This window comes from Polypterus senegalus, chromosome 1 (assembly GCF_016835505.1).
Source record: "Polypterus senegalus isolate Bchr_013 chromosome 1, ASM1683550v1, whole genome shotgun sequence".
Lineage (NCBI taxonomy): Eukaryota > Metazoa > Chordata > Cladistia > Polypteriformes > Polypteridae > Polypterus > Polypterus senegalus.
The window spans coordinates 5,019,558-5,043,469 of record NC_053154.1 but is presented as its reverse complement, the minus strand read 5'-3'; the positions used below and the strand labels follow the sequence as shown (position 1 = coordinate 5,043,469).

At 43.8% G+C, this 23,912-nt stretch overlaps 1 protein-coding gene across 1 annotated transcript in view; it reads right to left on the bottom strand.

The window, feature by feature from the left end:
- si:ch211-102l7.3 (inactive serine protease PAMR1) overlaps positions 1-12,863 on the bottom strand; it is a 114,720-nt gene extending 101,857 nt beyond the window's left edge. Inside the window, exon 1 of the mRNA XM_039743966.1 lies at positions 12,678-12,863. Within this exon, the coding sequence (XP_039599900.1) occupies positions 12,678-12,807 (130 nt within the window). The 5' untranslated portion in view covers positions 12,808-12,863. The remainder of the gene's footprint in view (positions 1-12,677) is intronic.
- Between the last annotated feature and the right edge of the window lie 11,049 nt (positions 12,864-23,912).

The window sequence follows — 23,912 nt, the reverse complement described above, 5'->3', positions numbered from 1 at the left end:
CATGTGTGAGTTTAGAATGATTTTGGCTTTTGGGAAAAAACTGTTCTTGAGTCTGTTTGTCCTTGTTGTGATGCACCTGTAGCGCCTCCCTGAGGACAGCAGGTCAAACAGATCAGAGCCAGGGTGGGAGCTGTCCTTGATGAAGTTTTTTGCTCTGCTGAGGCAGCGGGAGGTGTAAATGTCCATTAAGGAGGGGAGAGGGCAGCCGTTGATCTTCTGTGCTGCCTTTACTACTCTCTGAAGCCTCTCCCTGTCTGCCATGGTGCAGCTGCCGTACCATACTGTGATACAATATGTCAGCAGGCTCTCAATGGACGAGCGGTAGAAGGTCAGTAGCAGGTTGGAGTCCAGGTTGTGCTTTCTGAGGACCCTCAGGAAGTGTAACCTCTGCTGAGCCTTTTTGATGACTGCTGTGATGTTGTCTGTCCAGGAGATAAGGACGTCAAGAAACCGGAAGGTATGGACCCTCTCCACGCACTCGCCGTTGATGTAAAGGGGGGCTAAGTCGGTGCTGTGCCTCCTGAAGTCGACAATGATCTCCTTGGTTTTCCTGGCGTTCAGAGCCAGATTGTTCTTTGAACACCAGGCTGCCAACTTTAGGAGCTCCTCTCTGTAAGCTGCCTCGTCTCCCTTTGAGATGAGTCCGACCACTGTGGAGTCGTCAGCAAACTTGACAATGAGGTTGTTGTTGTGGGCCGGACTGCAGTCGTGGGTGTAGAGACAGTATAGAAGGGGGCTCAGCACACAGCCTTGCGGGGTGCCGGTGTTCAATGTGCGAATGGAGGAGTGGTGGGGGCCGAGTCTCACAGTCTGGAGCCGGCTGGTAAGAAAGTCTTTTATCCGGACACATGTGAGAGGGGGGAGGCCAAGAGTGACCAGTTTGGTGATGAGAATGTCAGGAATGATTGTATTAAAAGCTGAGCTGTAATCCACAAACAGCATCCGGACGTAGCTCTGCTGTTGCTCCAGATGGCTCAGCACAGAGTGGAGAGCTACAGCAATGGCGTCTTCTGTGGATCTGTTCATACGATATGCGAATTGGTAGAGATCGAAGTCTTGGGGGAGATAGTCCTTGATGTGCTGGAGAACCAGTCTCTCGAAGCACTTCATGATTACTGGAGTGAGGGCCACAGGGCTGGTGATGGGAGACTTCTTCGGCACTGGAATGATTGTGGCTGATTATAGGCAGGATGGAACGACTGCCTGGGCTAGGGAGAGGATGAAGATTTTGGTAAAGGTAAAGGTGAGCTGGTGGGCACACGCTCTGAGCACCCTACCAGGCACTCCATCTGGGCCGGCAGCCTTCTTGGGGTTCACTGCCAGGAGCACCCGTCTGACATTGTGCCCCTTTACAGTGAATGGAGTGGTGCAGGAACCCGGTGAGGGTGGTAACAGGACTGGTGCAGGTGAGTACTGCTGCTGTTGTGATGATTCAAAGCGAGCAAAGAAGCAGTTTAGCAGTTTAGCTCCTCTGCTAGCGGCGCACTCAGATCTCCTGTTGTTGCATCACAGCCTCTGTAGTTTGTGATGTTTTGTATTCCCTGGCACACCTCCCGTGTATCGTGGCTGGACAGGTGGGACTCTATGCTCCTTTTATGGTCCATCTTGGCTTTTCTAATTCCACTTTTCAGAGCGGCTCGGGCAGCCCCGTACAGAGCTCTGTCACCTGACTTGAAGGCAGCGTCGCGGTCGTAGAGTAGTGTACGGACCTGGCTGATCACCCAGGGTTTCTGGTTTGGGAAAACCCGAATGTTTTTGTCCACAGTCACATTCCCGATGGAGAACCTGATATAGTCCAGTACCGTTCCTGTGAATGTTTCCAGCTGTTGGTGTTCAAATATGTCCCAGTCCGTCTGTTCGAAGCAGTCCTGTAGTATGGAGAGTGCATTTTCAGGCCAGGTTGTAACAGTCTTTATGGTGGGCCTGGCACTGCATCTGAGAGGGGGTGTAGGCTGGGGAGAGCAGGCGAGAAAGATGGTCGGACTGTCCGAGTTCGCGGAGGGGTATGGCTCTGTACGCGTGCTTGATGTTGGAGTAAACATGGTCCAGAGTGTTCTCCCCTCTAGTAGAACACTTAACATGTTGAAAAAATTTCGGGAGTACAGTCTTCAAGTTGGGTGGCACGGTGGCGCAGTGGTAGCGCTGCTGCCTCGCAGTAAGGAGACCTGGATTCGCTTCCCGGGTCCTCCCTGCATGGAGTTTGCATGTTCTCCCCGTGTCTGCGCGGGTTTCCTCTCACAGTCCAAAGACATGCAGGTTAGGTGGATTGGTGATCCTAAACTGGCCCTAGTGTGTGCTTGGTTTGTATTTGTCCTGCGGTGGGTTGGCACCCTGCCTGGGATTGGATTCCTGCCTTGTGCCCTGTGCTGGCTGGGATTGGCTCCAGCAGACCCCCGTGACCCTGTGTTCGGATTCAGCAGGTTGGAAAATGGATGGATGGATGGCCAGTTTTCAAGTTGGCCTTGTTAAAGTCTCCTGCAATTATATGAGCACCGTCACCGGGTGGGCTCACTGCTGTTCATTAATGGTATTCAGCAGGAGAGAGAGTGCCGTGTTTACATTGGCATTGGGTGGAATGTACACAGCCATGACAATCACTACTGTTAGCTCTCTCCCTAGAAAAAATGGCCGGCATCTTACAGACATGTACTCGAGGAGAGGGGAACAGTGTTTGTCTATAATTGTCCCGTTGCTGAACCAGTTCTCGTGCATGTAAATACAGAGCCCCTTTCCCCAGCTCTTACCAGAATCCTTTGTCCTGTCCCAGCGGACCTGCCAGCTGCACACTAGCATCGGGTATCCCCGGGTGAAGCCAGGTTTCAGTTATAATCAAAACACAGCAGATTTCCAGCGAGATGGAATTCCAAGTCATCCGTTTTATGCACCAGGGATCTGGCATTGGTGAGATACAGGCTTGGTAGAGGTGGCTTGTGCGGTTGTTTCTTTAGCCTTAGCATAACACCAGATCTGCGGCCCTGCTTTTTCTTCCTTTCCCTCCTCCGTCTGCGCCATCTCCTAGACTCGACAACAATCCACGGAGAGGCCGCTGGTCTCGCTATGTTGTCTGGGATGTTGTGTGTGTGATGAAAAACACTTGAAACAGATGTCTGGCACTGGACACCGATGTCTGTAAGGTCATGACGGGTGTAACGGATGTTCGCTGAACCGATCATGCACAAACAAGCAAGATAAAAGTACAAAAACAACAAAAAAGTGCACTGAAAAGGAGAGCCGTAAGCCCCTGCGACCATGTGTGCCACCATGCTATGCTATTTTATATAACAATGCAGGTATAACAGACAATAACTTTGTATAATGTTAACGTTTACCCCCCGAGTCTCATAGTGTGGGGTCTCCTCAGTCTGTCAGTGGAGCAGGATGGTGACAGCAGTCTGTCTCTGAAGCTGCTCCTCTGTCTGGAGATGATCCTGTTCAGTAGATTCTCCATGATTGACAGGAGTCTGCTCAGCGCCCGTCGCTCTGCCATGGATGTCAAACTGTCCAGCTCCGTGCCTACAATAGAGCCTGCCTTCCTCACCAGTTTGTCCAGGCGTGAGGCGTCCCTCTTCTTTATGCTGCCTCCCAGCACACCACCGTGTAGAAGAGGGCGCTCGCCACAACCGTCTGGTAGAACATCTGCAGCATCTTATTGCAGATGTTGAAGGACGCCAGCCTTCTAATGAAGTATAGTCGGCTCTGTCCTCTCTTGCACAGATCATCAGTATTGGCAGTCCAGTCCAGTTTATCACCCAGCTGCACCCCCAGGTATTTACAGGTCTGCACCCTCTGCACAGTCACCTCTGATGATCACGGGGTCCACGATGTGCCTGGGCCTCCTAAAATCCACCACCAGCTCCTTGGTTTTGCTGGTGTTCAGTTGTAAGTGGTTTGAGTCGCACCATTTAACAAAGATAGATAGATAAGATACTAAGGAATAATGAAATATTAGAGGAGTGGTTCTTCAACTTTTTCTCCCTTCTGACCCATTTTGGCCTATTTGTGTGTCTTCATGACCCCATCTTTATTCCATTCCACCTTGGATAATCACCGCTAACCTTTGTAACTCATGTAGGGCTTTTGTCTTGGGCAATAGCTTCTGATTGTTATCTGGAGGAGTTTGTTTCAGCCATGCCAGAGGTGACCTATTGCCAGGATTTCCACAAACCATTCGCGACCCTTTCTCATTCAGTACAATAACAATTCATGAATCATTATAGACATTAGGGAAGTCATGATAAGAACAGGCCATTCAGCCCAACAACCTCGCCGATCATATTCACTCAGATTGTCCAAAGTATCATCAGGTTGAGCTTTGAATGTCCCTAATGTCCAACTCTCCAACACACTACTAAATTAACCTTACCAAGTGTGATGCCCCATTCAGTGGCACAGTTTCAGATGCTGGGTGCCCCATGAAATGGCACAGTTCTCTGATCCCAGGCACCTTGAGTCGTAATCAAATAGCCCGAGGATGGGAGAATCGAGACACGGACAATGATGGCTGTTCCAAAAGCAGAATTCTGGTTAATTCCAAAGGTGCCAGTCACTATTTACAGTAATGTCTTGCAAATGTTTACAAAGTTCAATGCACGGAAATTAAGAAGGACAAGAAAAAGAAGTGCAGGTGTAATCTACATCTATGATTATAGTGACTCCGATGCAAAAAGTAAAGAGAACAATCCAACAAAAAGATTAATAAAAAGCCTTTTCTTCTTCCTTCTTCTTCCAGTTCGTGAAGGACAGACAGAAAAAATATCCACAAAGATGATGATGAAAAATATGAGCACCCACAACCACAGGTTACTTCTAATGTCTAAAAATCGGAAATAAACTCTCCTCACTAATAGACTGCTTAATCGTGAAAGTCAAACAAGTTAAAGAAGCTTCAGCGATGTCAGTCTGTCCAGTTATGAAGTAGAAGCGACTGTGAATCATTGTCACCAGCTTTGAAAGTGACAGCAAATGACCTGGGGCCTCATGCATAACAGCATGCATAGAATTCACACTAAAACATGCCGTATGGACAAAAGCAGAAATGTTCGTACGCACAAAAAAATCCATCCATCCATTATCCAACCCGCTATATCCTAACTACAGGGTCACAGAGGTCTGCTAGAGCCAATACCAGCCAACACAGGGCGCAAGGCAGGAAACAAACCCCAGACAGGGCGACAGCCCACCGCAGGGTACACACACACACATACACACCAAGCACACACTAGGGACAATTTAGAATCTCCAATGCATCTAACCTGCATGTCTTTGGACTGTGGGAGGAAACCAGAGTATCTGGTGGAAACTCATGCAGGGAGGACCCGGAAAGCGAACCCGGGTCTCCTAACAGCGAAGCAGCAGCACTCAGAAAAAAAACCCAGATGGATAAATCTGTGCATTCACTAACTTCCATGTTCTTTCGCTCCATAAATCCCGGTCAGCGTGAAAAGTAACACACGTGCACGCACCCGCTGTCCCTCCCCAACTCCTCCCAGAATTACGCCTCTTTGAATATGCAAATCAATATAAATCACCCTTAAGCTCAGCGTTCTGTGAAAAGACAATAGGAAAAGCACGGGGGAAAATTTAAGACTTTCAGCAAATACCAAGTGGAGGCAAAGAAAAACCGTACTATTTGTTGGTTTAAACAGTGGAATAAACATCATAAGGAAGTTGATCGAGTGACAGAGAGTGTTGGAGAAACTCGAAAGCTCACACGGTGCCAAAATAAAAAAGAAGTCACACATCAAAGTCGCCGTGAAAAGGCGAGTTGTAGCCCACTGTCTGAGTGTCATGTGAAAGCTTATTAGGGTACAGAGAAAAAAAAAATAGGGACACAGTGGGAAAAAAGCTTGACTTCAATCTCGAAATTTCCACTTTAATCACGTAGTTTATTTTGTCATTAAAGCAGAACATCATAAACTTCATCTTAAAATCGTTTAATTTACTAGTTTCTCAATCTCATTGTAACTAAAGTAGCACGTTAAATACTTTGGTTTGCATTTGATCTTCTATGTGCTCTATGTGTGTGAATCACTACGTGCTTCTTAAACCGGCTTTCTCTTCCTCCGACTGGTCACAGAATCCATTACATTCGTGACATTACAGCTCTCTGAATAACTAAAATACTGAGATGCATACGTGATGTCATTTTCATGATGATAGGAGTTAAAGCATGCATTAAACGCGGGAACATGGTGGCACAGTGATAATGATGAGCTGGCGCCCAGTCCAGTGATTGTTCATGTCTCACGCAAGATGCTTGCTGCACCGTGCGCAACCTTCGCTGAAATACTTCATTGCAGCAGTGCTGTCTCTTTCAAACGTACTATCCTTCAATTCCTGTCCTTACTTTTCTTTCTCCAAGCACCCAATCACCGCACAATCAGCTCTGTAATAGACGTTAAGCCATCTGTAAGCTGAGGACGCTGATTCTTCAAAGTGTTTATGGAATACTGAAATATCTTCGTAGTGCGTGTTTAATTATTCTATCCATCTATCCTTCCAGTGTTGTGTCAGCACCTGCAAGCAGCGTGAGGCAGGAACAATCCATGAACGGAGTGCCAGCTCCTCATTAGTGCTGCGGCGCTGTTTCCTAACATGTTTAATTATTAAACAATAAAGATTATTTAAATGAAGTTAATGTTTTATCTGTATAATATAATAAATATATTTTGCTGCATTTCATCTTAAAATGATATCATCATCATATGTTAATACACGCTTTATAAAGTGGCACGGGTTGTGTAATATTATAACTGTATCGCAAGTTTACAGTGAGGTGATTGTACTTATAAGTCCTAACAGGTCTACAAGGAGCACTTGATGGACTGATTGACTGCGTTTAGAGTTCTTGGGATGAAACTCTTTCTGAACCGCGAGGTCCCTACAGGAAAGGCTCTGAAGTGTTTGTCGTATGGGAGCACTTCAAATAGACAGCGTGTGCTTAATGCTGTATTCCGATAATTCTCTTTCCGATCAGCTGCTGTAGAGCTGTGATTCACACTCAGATACAGTGATATACAGTGGTGTGAAAAACTATTTTCCCCCTTCCTGATTTCTTATTCTTTTACATGTTTATCACACAAAATGTTTCTGATCATCAAACACATTTAACCATTAGTCAAATATAACACAAGTAAACACAAAATGCAGTTTTTAAATGATGGTTTTTATTATTTAGAGAGAAAAAAAAATCCAAACCTACATGGCCCTGTGTGAAAAAGTAATTGCCCCCTGAACCTAATAACTGGTTGGGCCACCCTTAGCAGCAATAACTGCAATCAAGCGTTTGCGATAACTTGCAATGAGTCTTTTCCAGCGCTCTGGAGGAATTTTGTCCCACTCATCTTTGCAGAATTGTTGTAATTCAGCTTTATTTGAGGGTTTTCCAGCATGAACCACCTTTTTAAGGTCATGCCATAGCATCTCAATTGGATTCAGGTCAGGACTTTGACTAGGCCACTCCAAAGTCTTCATTTTGTTTTTCTTCAGCCATTTAGAGGTGGATTTGCTGGTGTGTTTTGGGTCATTGTCCTGTTGCAGCACCCAAGATCGCTTCAGCTTGAGTTGACGAACAGATGGCCGGACATTCTCCTTCAGGATTGTTTGGTAGACAGTAGAATTCATGGTTCCATCTATCACAGCAAGCCTTCCAGGTCCTGAAGCAGCAAAACAACCCCAGACCATCACACTACCACCACCATATTTTACTGTTGGTATGATGTTCTTTTTCTGAGTGCTGTGTTCCTTTTACGCCAGATGTAACGGGACATTTGCCTTCCAAAAAGTTCAACTTTTGTCTCATCAGTCCACAAGGTAAAAAGACAAAAGTCTTGGCAATCATTGAGATGTTTCTTAGCAAAATTGAGACGAGCCCTAATGTTCTTTTTGCTTAACAGTGGTTTGCGTCTTGGAAATCTGCCATGCAGGCCGTTTTTGCCCAGTCTCTTTCTTATGGTGGAGTCGTGAACACTGACCTTAATTGAGGCAAGTGAGGCCTGCAGTTCTTTAGACGTTGTCCTGGGGTCTTTTGTGACCTCTCGGATGAGTCGTCTCTGCGCTCTTGGGGTAATTTTGGTCGGCCGGCCACTCCTGGGAAGGTTCACCACTGTTCCATGTTTTTGCCATTTGTGGATAATGGCCTTCACTGTGGACATTAATATATATTTATTACCGTATATACTCTCGTTTAAGTTCTCCCACGTATAAGTCGGGGCTTGATTTTACCGTATAATTTCTGGTATTTTATAATGTTGGTCATATAAGTCGAGTGTGGAAAACTCCCACTATTGGTCCAAGAGATTACGATATGCTAACGCCCACCTGAGAGAGTAACCACGGAGCACACGGCCTTTTGTTTCTAAGTGTTGTGCCAATGTGCCCACGCAGTGATACCCAAACTACTCCGAAGCGACGTTTGCACCGTTTTGTGTTTTTTGTATCTCACACTCTCATACACTTTTATCGTAAGGGCATTCCTTATCTACGATCAGATGAAAATATGAAGCTGGTTTTAAATTAAGTCATTGAAGTGGCGAAAGAAATTGGTAACTGCACTGCTGCAACAAAATTTGATGCGTCTGAGAAACTCGTGTGATATTAGAGGAAGCAAGAAAATATAAAAAATACAAAATAATGAAGTGTCGTATTTTTGAATGGGTGTATAAGTCGGGGTCTGATTTTATGATCGATTTTTCAGGTTTCAAGACCCCGACTTATACGCAAAGCATATACAGTACATAGTGTGCAAAAGTTGCGACGCAAAAACTGCTTTCAACAATAATGCCATGAATAGTTTTAGAAACCTCTTCGGTGTCATAGCGGACGGCTATTTGTTTCTCGTCACCTCTGTATGTGTTTTCTTTTTTTGAAATGCGGTTAACTGCTGAAGGCTGTGAGCCTGGATTGACTGGTAATTGTGCGAGCCGCTTTATGTGTATAAATGTGTGCCTATTTTATTCATTATTTTATCTTTCCATTGCTTTTTATGCTGTGTCCCTTGACTCATTACACTGTGAACGAGATTCTCTCATTATCGACAGTGACTGCCACAGCAAAGCACACAGCGTTTCATGAACATATTTCGTGGACGTTTCTTGATTTGTTTTTAACTGTTAGTTTATTTACTTGGATAGACACCCCTGATATCTTTCGTTTTTATGAAAATATTTATTTATTATTTAAGTGTTAGTATAGTAAGTATTTATTATTTATTGAATTACTTATTATGGGTTTTTCTCGTTGCACATTTGCACAATTGGTTCATAAACCTATGCACAGTTTTGTACACTTTAATCCTGTTGTCATCTCCTCACTTCTTCTTGTCCATCCTCAAGATACCCAACCAGTGGCCAAGGCACCGGGCATTGGTTGGATAGATTCAGTTCACTTGGCCGATTTGGTCTTTGATGCCGTATTCTTTTCTATAAAGCTGCTGCTTTCCTGAGTAAGATGTGATTCATAGACCCATTGGGTTTTCTGCCTAGTATATTTCATTAACATGGTCGTGTGAAGAAAAACTCCTTCAAAGAAGCCATGAAGGATGAAGAGGAAAAGGTAGAATAAGACAGCAGTCAAATCTTCATCTTACCTGAATGAGTAATACAAGTGCCACACTCATTTCACAAACTCTAACACCTTGCACAGCATCGCCAATAAGGTCCCCCTGGTTCGGACCCTTGAAGCGGATTTAATCGCACTCACAGCACCCTCTCGATTATGAAATTCCAATGCACAAAAAGAAGTTCCGCTATTCTTCAAATCAAAAATACCCAATCAAAGTGGAATATGCCATCAAACACTGGCTAGATATAAGGGCGAACACAGGACCTTTATAATATAAAAAGATATATTACTTCAAAAATGTTTTCAATAAATTTCCATGGAGCACAAAGGTAAAAGGAGTTGCCCAAAGCAATATGACAATCCAATGCAATCTAAGTCCCAATACAGTAATCCAGAGAAACAAAAATCGTGGTATTTCCCTCTACTTACTCTTTACCTGTTTTCCCTCAAAGGTAAGTGTTCTCGTCAAGTTTATTATTGGGTTGGTCTACTGTTTTACTTTAAGATGAACACACACATACATAGACACACGCATACACACAGATCCTAACCACAACACTGCTCTATGAATGACACACACGCACTGATTAACCCTTAGCACTTTAAACCACCCAAGTGCTTTAGGAATAACACAGCCTGTCACTCAGCTCTTCAACAGACTTACTTATTATTGGCACAAACAACATACAATGTTTTAGTGATATCTCAGACCTTATATTACTTTTGGTCTACAAGAATACATTTAAACATACAAAGACTCAGCACTCTTGACTATAGGCCATTTATCAGCCAAGAATACCTTCTTCACGTACTGTTCCAGCTATTGAGTGGAGCTCTCACCCTCAGCCTTAATAAACCTTGCAGCACAGAAGTAATGGCAAAAAATCGGGCTGCACTAGGTGCTCAAACAAATCTAACTTATTACTTCAATCGCTATAGACATTAAGACAAAGTATAGAAAGTTTAAAGCAGCATGGTATTTATTACAAGAATAATAATAATAATAATAATAATAATACCACTGGAACAAAGAATAATAGAAAATAGGTACTGATAGGAAAGTGTGAATATATGTAGTCTTTAGGAAAGCTTACGAAAAAAGGTAGAGATGACAAGGATGAATGTCCCAGGGAGGTGTTTGATTTAGCAATTTATGTTCATAACGCTTTTCTGACGACCAGTGCAGTCTTCGTCCGTTCCTCTTCTTCTTCCTCTCCTCTCCTACTTTCTCCTCCTTTGCTTTCTTCTTCTCTGTCCGACGTTGCTTTCAAAATGAGGCATATTTATTTTGAAATGTCATGCCGTGGTTTCACAACACATGCACCTGATTCGCTGGCTGTCAATGTGATTGATGAATTTTGATTGCTGACTCTTTCCAAGATAATAAAGTTCTTTGATATTGCCTCATGTCCATCTTTCCCAGGCTGTAAACCAAATTGTTGTCCCAGATGTCCATCCATAAACCAATCAGTAGCCTGAGGCATGGCTCACTCTTCCTTTCCCAGGTTATAAAGTAATCGAGCCACCAGCATGTCTTTCTTTCAATGTTGAAACAGCTGTTTTAAAAGTGAGGTGTAAGAAAACCTGCTTTGATTTGTCTTAAATGTAGTTCATTTGTTGTTTTATCTTGACCAAAATATAATGGAAAATTAAACCAAAATGTACAGATTTTATACACCATAACAACTCACCAACTCCCCAGCACATTCATATAAACCACAAGGTACTGTGGGAAACCCTCACCTTTGTAGGGCAGAGAGAAACATGTGGTCTAGCCGCTTGTGAAACCACCCACAGAACACAAGGCTCATAACAAAGGCTTCGAGACAAAATCAAAAACCTGAAACTGGGATTGGAACCCTAGCTATGGGAGCAACACTAACAGAGGTATCATGCTGTCTCCACAAGTAAGACGTGGTTATGCAGAATCAATCAATCAATCAACATTTATTTATATAGCACATATTCATACAAAAAAAATGTAGCTCAAAGTGCTTTACAAAATGAATAGAGAAATAGAAGACACAATAAAAGATAAACATAAGTCAACATTAATTAACATAGAATAAGAGTAAGGTCCGATGGCCAGGGTGGACAGAAAAACAAAAAACTCCAAAGGCTGGAGAAAAAAAAAAAATCTGTAGGGGTTCCAGACCAAGAGACCGCCCAGTCCCCTCTGGGCATTCTACCTAACATAAATCATAGAATCAGAGACCCATTGGCTCTTCAGCCCATTATACTTCATTAACACGGTGGTGTGAAGATCAACACCTTCAAGGAGACCAGGAAAGATGAAGAGGAACATGCTGAGTAAGACATCATCTTTATCATGTCAGGATAAACAATGTAAGAGTCTCACTCAATCCACAAATCCTAAAGCGTGACACAGCATCGTCAATAAGGTGCCTCTGGTTCGGACCCATGAAGCAGATTGGATCGCACTCACAGCACCCTCTGTGTTATGAAATTGGAGTTCCAAAGCACAAAGAGAGTTCCAATATACCAGTCACATCTTCATCATTATAAAATAATAAAGGATTTATTTTTCAAAAATGTTTTTTCAAAGACAGCGCAGCTCCATGAAGCACAAAAGCAAAAGAAGTTGTCCATAAATTATAAGGCTACAAGAACAGTTTTATAGAGAAGAAGGTCAATATATCCAGTGATATCACAAAAGCCTGAGGACCATAAGTAAACTCACCAACTTCCTAGTGCATTTCAATGGACCACCACAAACTGTGGGAACCCCTCACCTTTTAAAAGGCTGGGGACAGTCCCGGGCACAGATGAGTGGGTGGTCTTACCTCTTGGGGAACCACCCACAGAACATAAGGCACATATCAACGGTTAAGAGACAAAATAAGGAGTAATACAAATGATTAACCAAAGTAACATGAACATAAATAACTCTTGAAGGACATGAAGCAAGGGGAGGAAGCCTGGCTGAAATACAATGTTGTCTCCATGAGAAAGATGAGGTTATGCAGAATTAGAGACCCATTGGCACTTCAGCACATTATATTTCATTAACTAGACAGTGTGTAGAAAACCACTTTCAAAGAAACCATGAAAGACGAAGAGGGAAGCGCCAAATAAGACCCTCGGTCAAATCTTACCTGGATGAATAATGCAAGGGTCGCACTCATTCGCCTCATTCCTACAGCACGGCACAGCATAGCCAATGACGTCCCCCTGGTTCGGACACTTGCAGCGGATCTGATCGTACTCGCAGCACCCTCGGCACATGATGTTCCACTCGGCCCCAGGACAGTTTTCGTTGATGACGGTGTATTCTGTTAGACACGGACACAAAGACTCTGTTGAGACCACCGATTGTCACCTGACATTTCACAGTAAATAGCTTGTTCTTGGAATAAGACATTTGACGGCTCACAGACTGGCTAATCGTTTACCTCGGATAACTCCACAGATAAATGACTCAGTAGCACACTGGTTGATGCTGCTGTTTCTCCACACTTTGAATCCTCTCCTTGGTGGTTCAGTGTGGAGTGTATCTTTTTGATCTGTGTCTGCATGAGTTTTCCTTCGAGTGCTAAGATTCCAGCTTTGCGCTATCTTCTCTGATGTTTTCATTCTCTTTAGGGATTTTTTTATACCAATCCCTTTGCTCTTGTTTAGTTTTTGTTTTGTTTGTAATGAAGACTCACAACTTCACTTTAGGTCACCCTGACTAGAGCTGCTGATTAACTGTACAGACTGCATCTCTGTTGTCAGTCATTAGCACAAGAACATAATATGTAATATGATTGTTATTATCATGACTTGCAAACCAGAGTGCGCATTAAGATCTCAAGATGCCAGTCTGCTTCTGATTCCAAAGATTACTAAAATAACAGTGGGAGGTCGAGCTTTTAGTTACAGGACCCCTAAACTGTGGACTGGTCTGCCTGCTACTATAAGAGATGCCCCTTCACTCTCAGGCTGAAGACTCACAACTTCACTTTAGCACACCCTGACTAGAGCTGCTGATTAACTGTACAGACTGCATCTCTGTTGTCAGTCATTAGCACAAGAACATAATATGTAATATGATTGTTATTATCATGACTTACAAACCAGAGCACACATTAACTATTTGAGGGCTGAATATTTTTTCCAAAAAAATGATGGTTTCACACAGAAATCAACATAAAACGTCTGTTGCTGCATGCTGTGGCTGCCAGTTTGCCAAGAATGAGTAACAGGCTTGTTGCCAGGCTGTCTTCACATTGGCTGGGACAGCGGCAGTGGCGGTCAAGGTCGCAGTGCAATACAATCTGGTATCTACCTCTTATCATGGTTAAGTGGCAGTCCTCCCTGGTGAACACTGTCAGTACCACGACTAGTAGGGGACCGCTCAGATGAAGCTGGAACCTCACATTCGTTTTGATCCCTTCCATTAAAATCTGAGTCCAACAAGTCATAGTCCAGTTCAGAGATAATAGGCAAGACGTCGTCCACGGAGTATTTTGCTTTTCACATTCGGTTTGATCTCTCGCCAGATGTCAGTGCCACTTTTGCCGTTGTGTGTACCTTGCTACTCAGGTGAGTGCAGTGAATCTCGGTCAAACCAATGAATCTAACTTTCCTTCTAGCAATGAGAGTCCAACGAAATGGTTGGTTATGTCACAGTTAATGGTTGATTACCATTGTCAACTCCTCCTTTTGACAAGAGTCGACATCAGCACTGAAAAAGTTAAAATCTCAAGATGTTGGTCTGCTTAGGATTCCAAGGATTAATAAAATAACAGTGGGAGGTCGAGCTTTTAGTTACAGGACCTCCTAAACTGTGGAGTGGTATGCCTGCTACTATAAGAGATGCCCCTTCGGTCTCAGGCTGAAGACTCACTACTTCAGTTTAGCACACCCTGACTAGAGCTGCTGATTAACTGTACAGACTGCATCTCTGTTGTTAGTCATTTCATTAAAACAGAAGCAACATGATAGTTAGAATTTGTCACTAACCCTCCTCTATTCTGTGTCTCTTCTCGATACTCAAATGTGGCATTTGGTGCCAACTGCCCACCTGCCAAGTTGTTTTGCCTGCCTAAAGTAAAGTCGACTCTGATGGAGGATCGTAGGAATCATGGGAAAGAGGGGTCCTTTCATTGGATTGGCTAGCCCAGCACTAACTCAGCTGTGAAATGGCCAATAGTGGGAGGCAGCTTGATGGTCGAGGTCTCCAGGACTCTAAACAAATCCAAATACTATTATGGGATATCATCTACTGTTGAATTCTGCTCCATATTTGTATTATTTCTATTGTACTATTGCATTGTATTGAGGATTACTTGGGTTCTGTTCTGTGTATTTGATTGTATTGACCCCCTTTTTTGTGACACCCACTGCGCGCTCAACCTACCTGGTAAGGGGTCTCTCTTTGAACTGCCTTTCCTAAGGTTTCTTCCATTTTTTTTTCCCTCCCGCATAAGATAACAAGCATTAAAGCAATGAAAGGAAAAAAAGAAGGGATGTTTTCATATTAACAGACAAGACGGTTTGCGTAATCCCCAATCAAAAAGTACACAACAAGGATTGAATACAAGTTTTCCCAGATTAGGGTGCGAGATGCTCTCACCTGAGATAACCCAGTTCCCCTCCAATCATCCCAAATTAGATCACTGCCCTTACAGTTCGTGAGCACGGTGAAATGCTGGAAGCCCCACGGAGTACGCCGTCAGCCGATGCCAATAACCAAAATGTTCTGTCCTACCAATCTCAAAGGTCGATCACTTTGGAGACACCAAAAAAAAAGTTTGTCTTCAGAGACGCGTCTCCCTTGTATCCCTGAGTAAAATGAAACCTCCTTTCCAGCAGGTGGCACGCAGGTGGATTCTTGGCGCTAACTCGCTGCTTGTCCTTGCCCCACCACCCGAAGGTCTTTCCCGCTCTCTCTCTCTCCTTTCCTTTCCAGGTTAGATTGCCTTCAGTCCAACCATCCTGTCTGCGCCGAGTCTTCCCCATTTTCGGAGAACTCACATCAAACCCATTTCCTGATGTACACCCTAAGGGGACTCAGACTGTCAAAGGGACCATAATACATGTGGCACTCACTACATGGTTGCGAGACATCCAGTGACCTGAGACAAAGACTGCACTCCTTCATGTGTTTCTCTCCGGAGAATCCTTGGGGGCCGCTGGTTTGACTTGGTGTTGCTCACCAAGTCCTGAATGAGGCACATGACCTGCATTGTGAGGCCATGTGACGCGATTACCTGAGGATGCCCACGTAACACCCACATGTCTGCCTGTGGGGTTGCCAACTAGGATCCCAAGCTGTTTCATAATGTGGGTGCTGCATCACGCTGTACGAGGGTGTCCTCCCCAAGCTGACCTGACCTGGCTTCTGCCCAACTCAAGTTAAGCTGCCCTTGGTCATTTGGACCTTACATGAAGTTACAGGGCAGGGTTGGCCTAATAACAATCTGCGCCATTGCTTGAGCAGTCATTTCTGTATGCCTTCAGCCTCTGACTCTGAGATAGATAGATAGATAGATAGATAGATAGATAGATAGATAGATAGATAGATAGATAGATAGATAGATAGATTATGTGAAAGGCACTAGATAGATAGATAGATAGATAGATAGATAGATAGATAGATAGATAGATAGATAGATAGATAGATAGATAGATAGATAGATAGATAGATAGATAGATAGATAGATAGATAGATTATGTGAAAGGCACTAGATAGATAGATAGATAGATAGATAGATAGATTATGTGAAAGGCACTAGATAGATAGATAGATAGATAGATAGATAGATAGATAGATAGATAGATAGATACTTTATTAATCCCAAGGGGAAATCCACATAATCCAGCAGCAGTATACTGATACAAAGAAACAATATTAAATTAAATAGTAATAAAAATGAAAAAAATGAAAATAAATTTAATGTTAGCATTTACTCCCCCGGGTGGAATTGAAGAGTCGCATAGTGTGGGATCTCCTCAGTCTGTCAGTGGAGCAGGACGGTGACAAAAGTCTGCCACTTAAGCTTCTTCTACTGAGTTCTCCTGCGTTGTCTTTATCTCATTGGAGACGTTTAGGGGTTTTGCCTTTTCCTTCTTATTTATGTCCTCTACTTACATTTAAGCTGATGCACTGAAGTGCGGAGTTCATTTTTCATTTCTGTAATGGCAGGGGTTTCTTTCCCTTTTCAATTTTTTAGATTTACAGGATCTCTTTGATTGCATTAACATGTAGCTATCCCACCCTGTTTTGGCTTCTTTCCTTTTCCTTCCCTTCATTCTAATCCTGGTAATAAATTTGAGGATTTGTGTCATTTCGAGCCATTTGTTTCACCTTAGTTAAATTGAATAGTAGCATTTTATATCCTTCTGGAACATTGCTAGAGCTTTCTTTTTTGAATAAACCAATTATTCCCTTAGTGCTGAACCTATTACCTCTCTTCTCATTGTCAGCCCACTAAATGCCAGTCAGAGTCGCAGGGGGCCCAATGTCTATCCTGGCAGCATCAGGAAAACATCCTGATAGAAGGTACCAGTCTATCACAGGGGCCTACTTGGAGTCACCCAGAAAGCTAATCTGTAGATCTTTGGGATCTCATGTATGGAGGCAACCAGTGGTAGACCTGAAGCTTGAACTCCTATGGGGACCCTTTCACAACCAGCAGCAAATTCTTGGTAACAGCTGTGATCTTCTTCAATGTTGTTGTTCCACAACAGATCTGTGATGTTCCGGGTCACCTCCACGCTCCCTTGTCATGTCTCTTCCACCTGGAACCATCAATATTCATGGACCAGGATGAGCCTGGCCAATGAGGACACACACATCTAGCAAGGGGCTGCTGCAAAAAGTGTCCAGTGCTTTTATGAAAATCCCAAAAGGAACAAGGTGCAAACAGTGTTCAGTTCAATCAAAGTCTCCAATAAAGAAATAATCCCTAAACACAATGCAAATCATGGACGTTAAAAAATCCATTAAATGAGCCATAAATAATCCATAAAATCGAGGTTAAAATCACAGGCAGTAGGCTGTTCCTTAAAAGCTTACTTCTAAAACACGGTGTTGCATGGGATCCTGCAGCCAGAGGAGATGTTCTTCTGACAGGTGCAGGCAGTCAACCCTAAATACCTGGCACAGGTCCCCATTGGCAGTCCTCTGATATCCAAGGGGTGCACACTTACACGTCACCCACCGCCAGTCCTTAGGTGTCTGTGTGAGACACCACATAACAGGGCTGCTCCTACTCCACAGTACCGCTCAATAGGAGCGCCGCTCCTTCAGTCCCTGAGGCTCAGGCCAGACCACCTGCCTCCAATCCTCTGTTGCATGGGCTCTCCCAATCCCGCCTCTCGCTCTCTCTTTCTTATAATTTAACCTCCCTTCTCAAGTTTTCCATACTGTCTGCCTTTCTGCTCTTTCTCGGCCCTGCAGTCTCCTCCTCCCTTGGCTTGATTGGGCACAGAGGTGACACTCCGCCCACTCCGAGGTGGACTCAGGTTGGCTGACTGATCCGCTCGCCTTTGCATGTGAGTGCGTGATTAGGCAAACAGAACAACCAACCCCTGAGCAGTGCCATCCAGTGCACACCTGCACCCTCTCGGGATGTGATTATTTATTTAAAAACCTGTACAGGATCACGAACCACTTCTCACAAGATCACCGCAAATTTTGAAAAATGTAATTGCTATATTTATTTCACCTTTAATACTTATACTACTTTTCCAAATGGAACATTTATCTTTGAGTAGTGGAGAGAAGAGAGAGAAGGTAAAATTAATATATCATATCCTTATGAAAATAAAATGCTTGAGTAGATCACTACCGTGAGTGCCATGCTGAAAAGGCAATTACAGGGCTATCGTGACTCATGTTACTTTGCTACCAGTTTACGTCATTCTGGCGATTGCCTTTTCAGCAGCTCCCCTTTCTTGTTACGATGCGCCACCTGCTGGATGAACTTTATGAGCTTTCAACACTCGACTTGATGTTACTTTAGAAGAAATTAGGGTTATGAATGACAAGCTTTGTGGGGCTGAATGGCCTGTTCTTGTCCAGATTGTTCTAATGCTTGGCTCTACTGTCACACACGTGTGCTCGGAGGACAGTGTCGAAGCGCAAGGTGCACCAGAGATTCTCAACTTGAAAGAAGGCTCTAGGAGACAAAGGATAGGCCAACAAAGTAATTAACTTTTACTGCAATAAACAATAGGATGGACTCGACCCAATCAAGTTGAGCCCCGAACAAGCCAACAGTTACAGTATATATCACCATTTCTTATCACATGTGCCTTACTTGAAGCTGCTCATTCGCTGCTTACCCTGACTTCCAATTCCAGCTGTCCTGCCACAGGCCCTTCTTTTCACCAATATTTCTTGCATCTTGTCATTCTGCATTATTCCCCTGCTACCCTTATTTCCTAACCTGCATGTACTCCCCTTCCCCTGGCCTCGGGATGATCCCTATTCATCTTTCTCCCGTTCTCTGGCCCTTTGATCTATTAAACACTGATCTTTGTCTAAAAAGAAATATGACATATGCCTTTATTGATTAACTGCTTAGCATACTTGATTCTCATTAAAGTTCCTATTCCCATAGAGGTTTATATCAACTTGTACTCATACATGACCTTTTATTTTCCATAACAGCTTAAGAGCTCTGGTAATGGTATGTTACCCGCACAACCAGGGGTTGGCGCTGTTTCCTAATGCCTCCTCTCTTCCTCCTTCTGCAGAATGGAAGATTCCGATGTCACTTCCTCTGTCTGCCCTTCTGGACCCGCCCATTTTTGCCTGGAAGCCTTATGACCAGCAGTTCAGCCATCTTGAGACTGTTCTATTATTTATTGTGTGCTTTGTTTGTTTGCTTTTTGTTTTATCACTAAGTATAAGTGGTCACCTGGTGTTGGAACAACACTTTCATTTTACACTACCAAAGAAGATATTTTTATTACCCTTTCATTTTTACTATTATTTATAGTCTTTTTATGGGGCGGCACAGTGGGTAGCGGTGCTGCCTTGCAGTTAGGAGACCCGGGTTCACTTCCCGGGTCCTCCCTGTGTGGAGTTTGCATTTTCTCCCCGTGCCTGCGTGGGTTTCCTCCCACAGTCCAAAGACATGCAGGTTAGGTCCATTGGCAATTCTAAATTATCCTTAGTGTGTGGGCATGTTTGTGTGCCCTACATTGGGCTGGCACCCTGCTTGGGATTTGTTTCCTACCTTGTGCCCAGTGTTGGCTGGGATTGGCTCCAGCAGACCCCCGTGACCCTGTAGTTAGGGTATAGTGGGTTGGATAATGGATGGATGGGTGGCTATTATATTATATTATATTATATTATATTATATTATATTATATTATATTATATTATATTATGTTGGCAATTCTAAATTATCCTTAGTGTGTGGGCATTTGTGTGTGCCCTGCGGTGGGCTGGCAACCTGCTTGGGGTTTGTTTCCTACCTTGTGCCCAGTGTTGGCTGGGATTGGCTCCAGCAGACCCCCGTGACCCTGTGTTAGGATATAGCGGGTTGGATGATAACTGACTGACTGACAGACTGACTTTCAGTTATGCGCGCTCACCAGACTGGTTTCCCAACCATTTCACGTTGCCGTGTCTCCTTTTTCACAGACTTATTCCACTGTAATAATTATAAACAACTGTGTCACGTCATAATCTCTGTTTCCTTAACTCCTCTAGGGTGGATGACGACTTTTGTCGACACGGGGATTTGAGGACGGATGTAAAGTCGACATCCAGGGGCAAAGCTGTAAATGTCGATGAAACTCACCGTTACGTTAAAGGCAGACCCTCTTTGCCAGGAGGACCGTTAGACTCATCGACTTGATGTCGAATCCCTGTGTGTGTGTGAGTAGCGCGAGTAGCGCAAACAACGTCTAGAATGGCAGCGACATCGGGCGAGAGAGAGCGAAGTGAATGTGCAAAGCAAAATACTCTGTGCGTTTTATTTATTTATTTATTTACTAATTGCGTATCATTGATGAATCGGACCCTGACTTACCGAACTCTGATTGTGATGCAAGTGATCTGGAGATTGAAAATGAAAATCCAGTACCTGCATTTGCTGATTGGTCTCCAGCTGATTGTGTAGCGGACACACTGTACTCAGAATATAAGTTTAATATGTCACTGTGCTCTGTGCAAATATTTTAAATGTGCTTTTCTTTTCTTTTCACATGTATAGCTAACACAAAGCCAGATTTAGTATGGGGGGGGCCCAGCATTTAGAATCGCTAGACAAACATCTTAAGACAAGACAAGTTAGGGACCACGTGCACAATGTCTGCATGACATTGGATCTTCTTTTCCTTGTTTGGAATGGCATGATTTACCTAAGTGGGGGCCTGCACATGGAGAAAGGGTATAAAGCCTTGGCACATTGCCCGGCACACCTTTGAAACTGACGGACAGATGGGAGATACTGTCAGCCCATCCTGAAAATCCTTCCAATGCAGCTATGAAAATGGCAGACTCTACACATCGGGCTCCCACTTCGGTTTGTTATGCCACGTAAACTGTCATTAAAGAAAGCTAAGTTATTTCTTCTATGTGATTTCTTACTGCCATATCACTAAGGAAAGGGTATCGCCTTTTAATATCATATCTATATAGTTTCGGTTATGTAACATGCCGCAATTAAAAAAGAACTTATTCCAATCGGGCAGCTAGCACCCCCTGCTGGATAGACACACCTCAGGCCTGGTTTATACTTCACACGACGCGATGTCTGCTCCAGTGGACGCTCCTGCTGTGCAAGCATTTTACTGTTTATACTTGCGCGCGTACTTAATGGAAATCTGGAAGAATCCACCAGGTGGCAGTACGAGATATTATCACGGTGAGAACAGGTTTGGCTTTGCTGTGTTATGAACTGTCTAAAACATCTATTAAATTCTGATGACACCGTACCACAATATCTCTGAAAAGAATGTTTAATTCGGTGGAGTGGTGGCTCTGAGGCTAAGGATCTACACTGGTATCCTGAAGGTTGCCGGTTCAAATGAAGGCCCTTAACCTTCAATTGCTCCAGGGGTGCTGTACAATGGCTGACCCTGCACTCCGACCCCAAGAGGTATGCGAAAACCAAGTAATTTCCTTTGGGATTTATAAAGTATAATAAAAAAATTTAAAAATCCAGCAATTCAAGGATGTGTCCATTCCAGAAAGCTTTGGGCACGAGGCAGAAACAATCCCTAGACGGGGCTTCAGCTCATCGCAAGGTGAATACAAGCACTCACATAGACACTGGCGTCATTTTAGTGTCACCAAATCTGCTTCTGCATTTGGAAGGAAACCGAAACACATGATGGAAACCCAGCAGGAAAACACGGAATCCAAATCACGGAATCTCCAAACAGGGAATACCAGCAACGTGACTCCCTGCGAGACAGCAGTGCTACTGCTCTGCCACCGTGCCACCCCCATGTGTGAAATTATTAACAGTATTCATTACTTAAACAAATTAACGATTTATCTGTAAAATGTAACATGCTTACTTTATTGCATTTCGTCATGAAAGTGATATCAAGTATAAATCTAAGGATTCTAAATGTGTAGAGAGCTGGAATATCAGAAATGTGACGTGTTCTGTGTGGTGATCTATTGCTGTCAGGTCAGGAGGAAGCTCCAGAAAAAGAAGACGGAATGTGAGACTTTTAAAACGTATCGTGTCATTACAAATATGCGACGCCTGAATATAAAAGCACCACAAATGCATTTGTATGTCGGCATTTTGCTTCACCATATCGAACTGTTCATCAAAGATCGAATCACGCACAGCGTTCCTGTAGGATCTGCATAGCGGCTTTCTGTCACATGTGGATAGTAAACAGAGGCTCTGATGTCACATTCCGACTTTTATCACACTGAGCCCTAAAAGTTTTGCTGGTACTGCAACTCGAGCATGCGTCGCATTAACCTGCTCAGAGGACGCGTCAAGTGAACACTGGGAACGCGCGGCAGCCATGATGGATGTGCGTAAGCGTTCTGAGCGTTAAGTATAAACGAGCCCTAAGGCAACGTCCGCCTATGAGGATTACACAGACAATTACATTGATGCAAGCGATCTAGAAATTGAAGACGAATGACGAGTACCTGCATCAGACGATCATAGTGCTAAACGCACTCGTGTAGCTGACGTACCTGTGGTGACATTCATCCTGGGCTACACAGAATTACACAGAATTACAAAGAAACAGATCTGTAGGAGGCAAGCCGGCTACTGCACTTCATCAAATGACTACTTTAAGCCGTTTCGTTTCCAGAAAGTGCCTTTCAGATTTATGAGTGATGAGTGATGAGACAAACAGGTAGGTAATGAGTATGTGAATTTACACACTGTAGAGGCTTGTGGAACATAAAACAGAATGTCCTTTTGTCATCAATAAGTATTTTATGTTGATTTATGTGTGATACCATTGCTGTGAGTGCATTTTAGAAAACTGAGTCTTCTGGAAAAATATTTAGCCTTGGGACAAAAAGGAAAAAAATAATTAGCCCTAAAAGAGTTCAACTCCTTCCATCTCCCCTCATAGCTCGGCTTAGATGGTATTCTCTGGACTTTTTCAAGGTCTGCTATGCCTTTTTTTTGTTGTAATAAGGAGACCAAAAACTGCGCACAGATCTCCAGATGAGGCTTCACTTGTCCATTCTCTAACTTAAGCCTAAGCTCTCTTGGCTTGTACTCCATATATCAGGGCGCTATATAATCTAACTTCTTCTTCTTTTGGCCGTTCCTGTTAGGGGTCACCCTTCTTCCATATCGTCCTGTCCTTGTCATCTTGTTCTGTCACACCCGTCACCTGCATGTCCTCTCTCACCACATCCATAAACCTTCTCTTAAACCTTCCTCTTCTCCTCTTGCCTATCAGCTCTATCCTTAGCACCCTTCTCCCAATATACTCAGCATCTCTCCAAACCAACGCAATCTCGCCTCTCTGACTTTGTCTCCCAACTTGAGCTGACCCTCTTATGTCCTAATTTCTAATCCTGTTCATCCTCGTCACACCCAATGCAAATCTTAGCATCTTTAACTCTGCCACCTCCAGCTCTGTCTCCTGTGCCACCGTCACCAGCCCATTTAACATAGCTGGTCTCACTACCGTCCTGTAGACCTTCCCTTTCACTTTTGCTGATACCCATCTGTCACAAATCACTCCTGACACTCTTCTCTACCCACTCCACCCTGCCTGCACTCTCTTCTTCACCTCTCTTCCACACTCCCCATTACTCCCAAGTATTTAAACTCATCCACCTTCGCCAACTCTACTCCCTCATCCTCACCATTCCACTGACCTCCCTCTCATTCACACACATGTATTCTGTCTTGGTGGTCCTACTGACCTTCATTCCTCTCCTC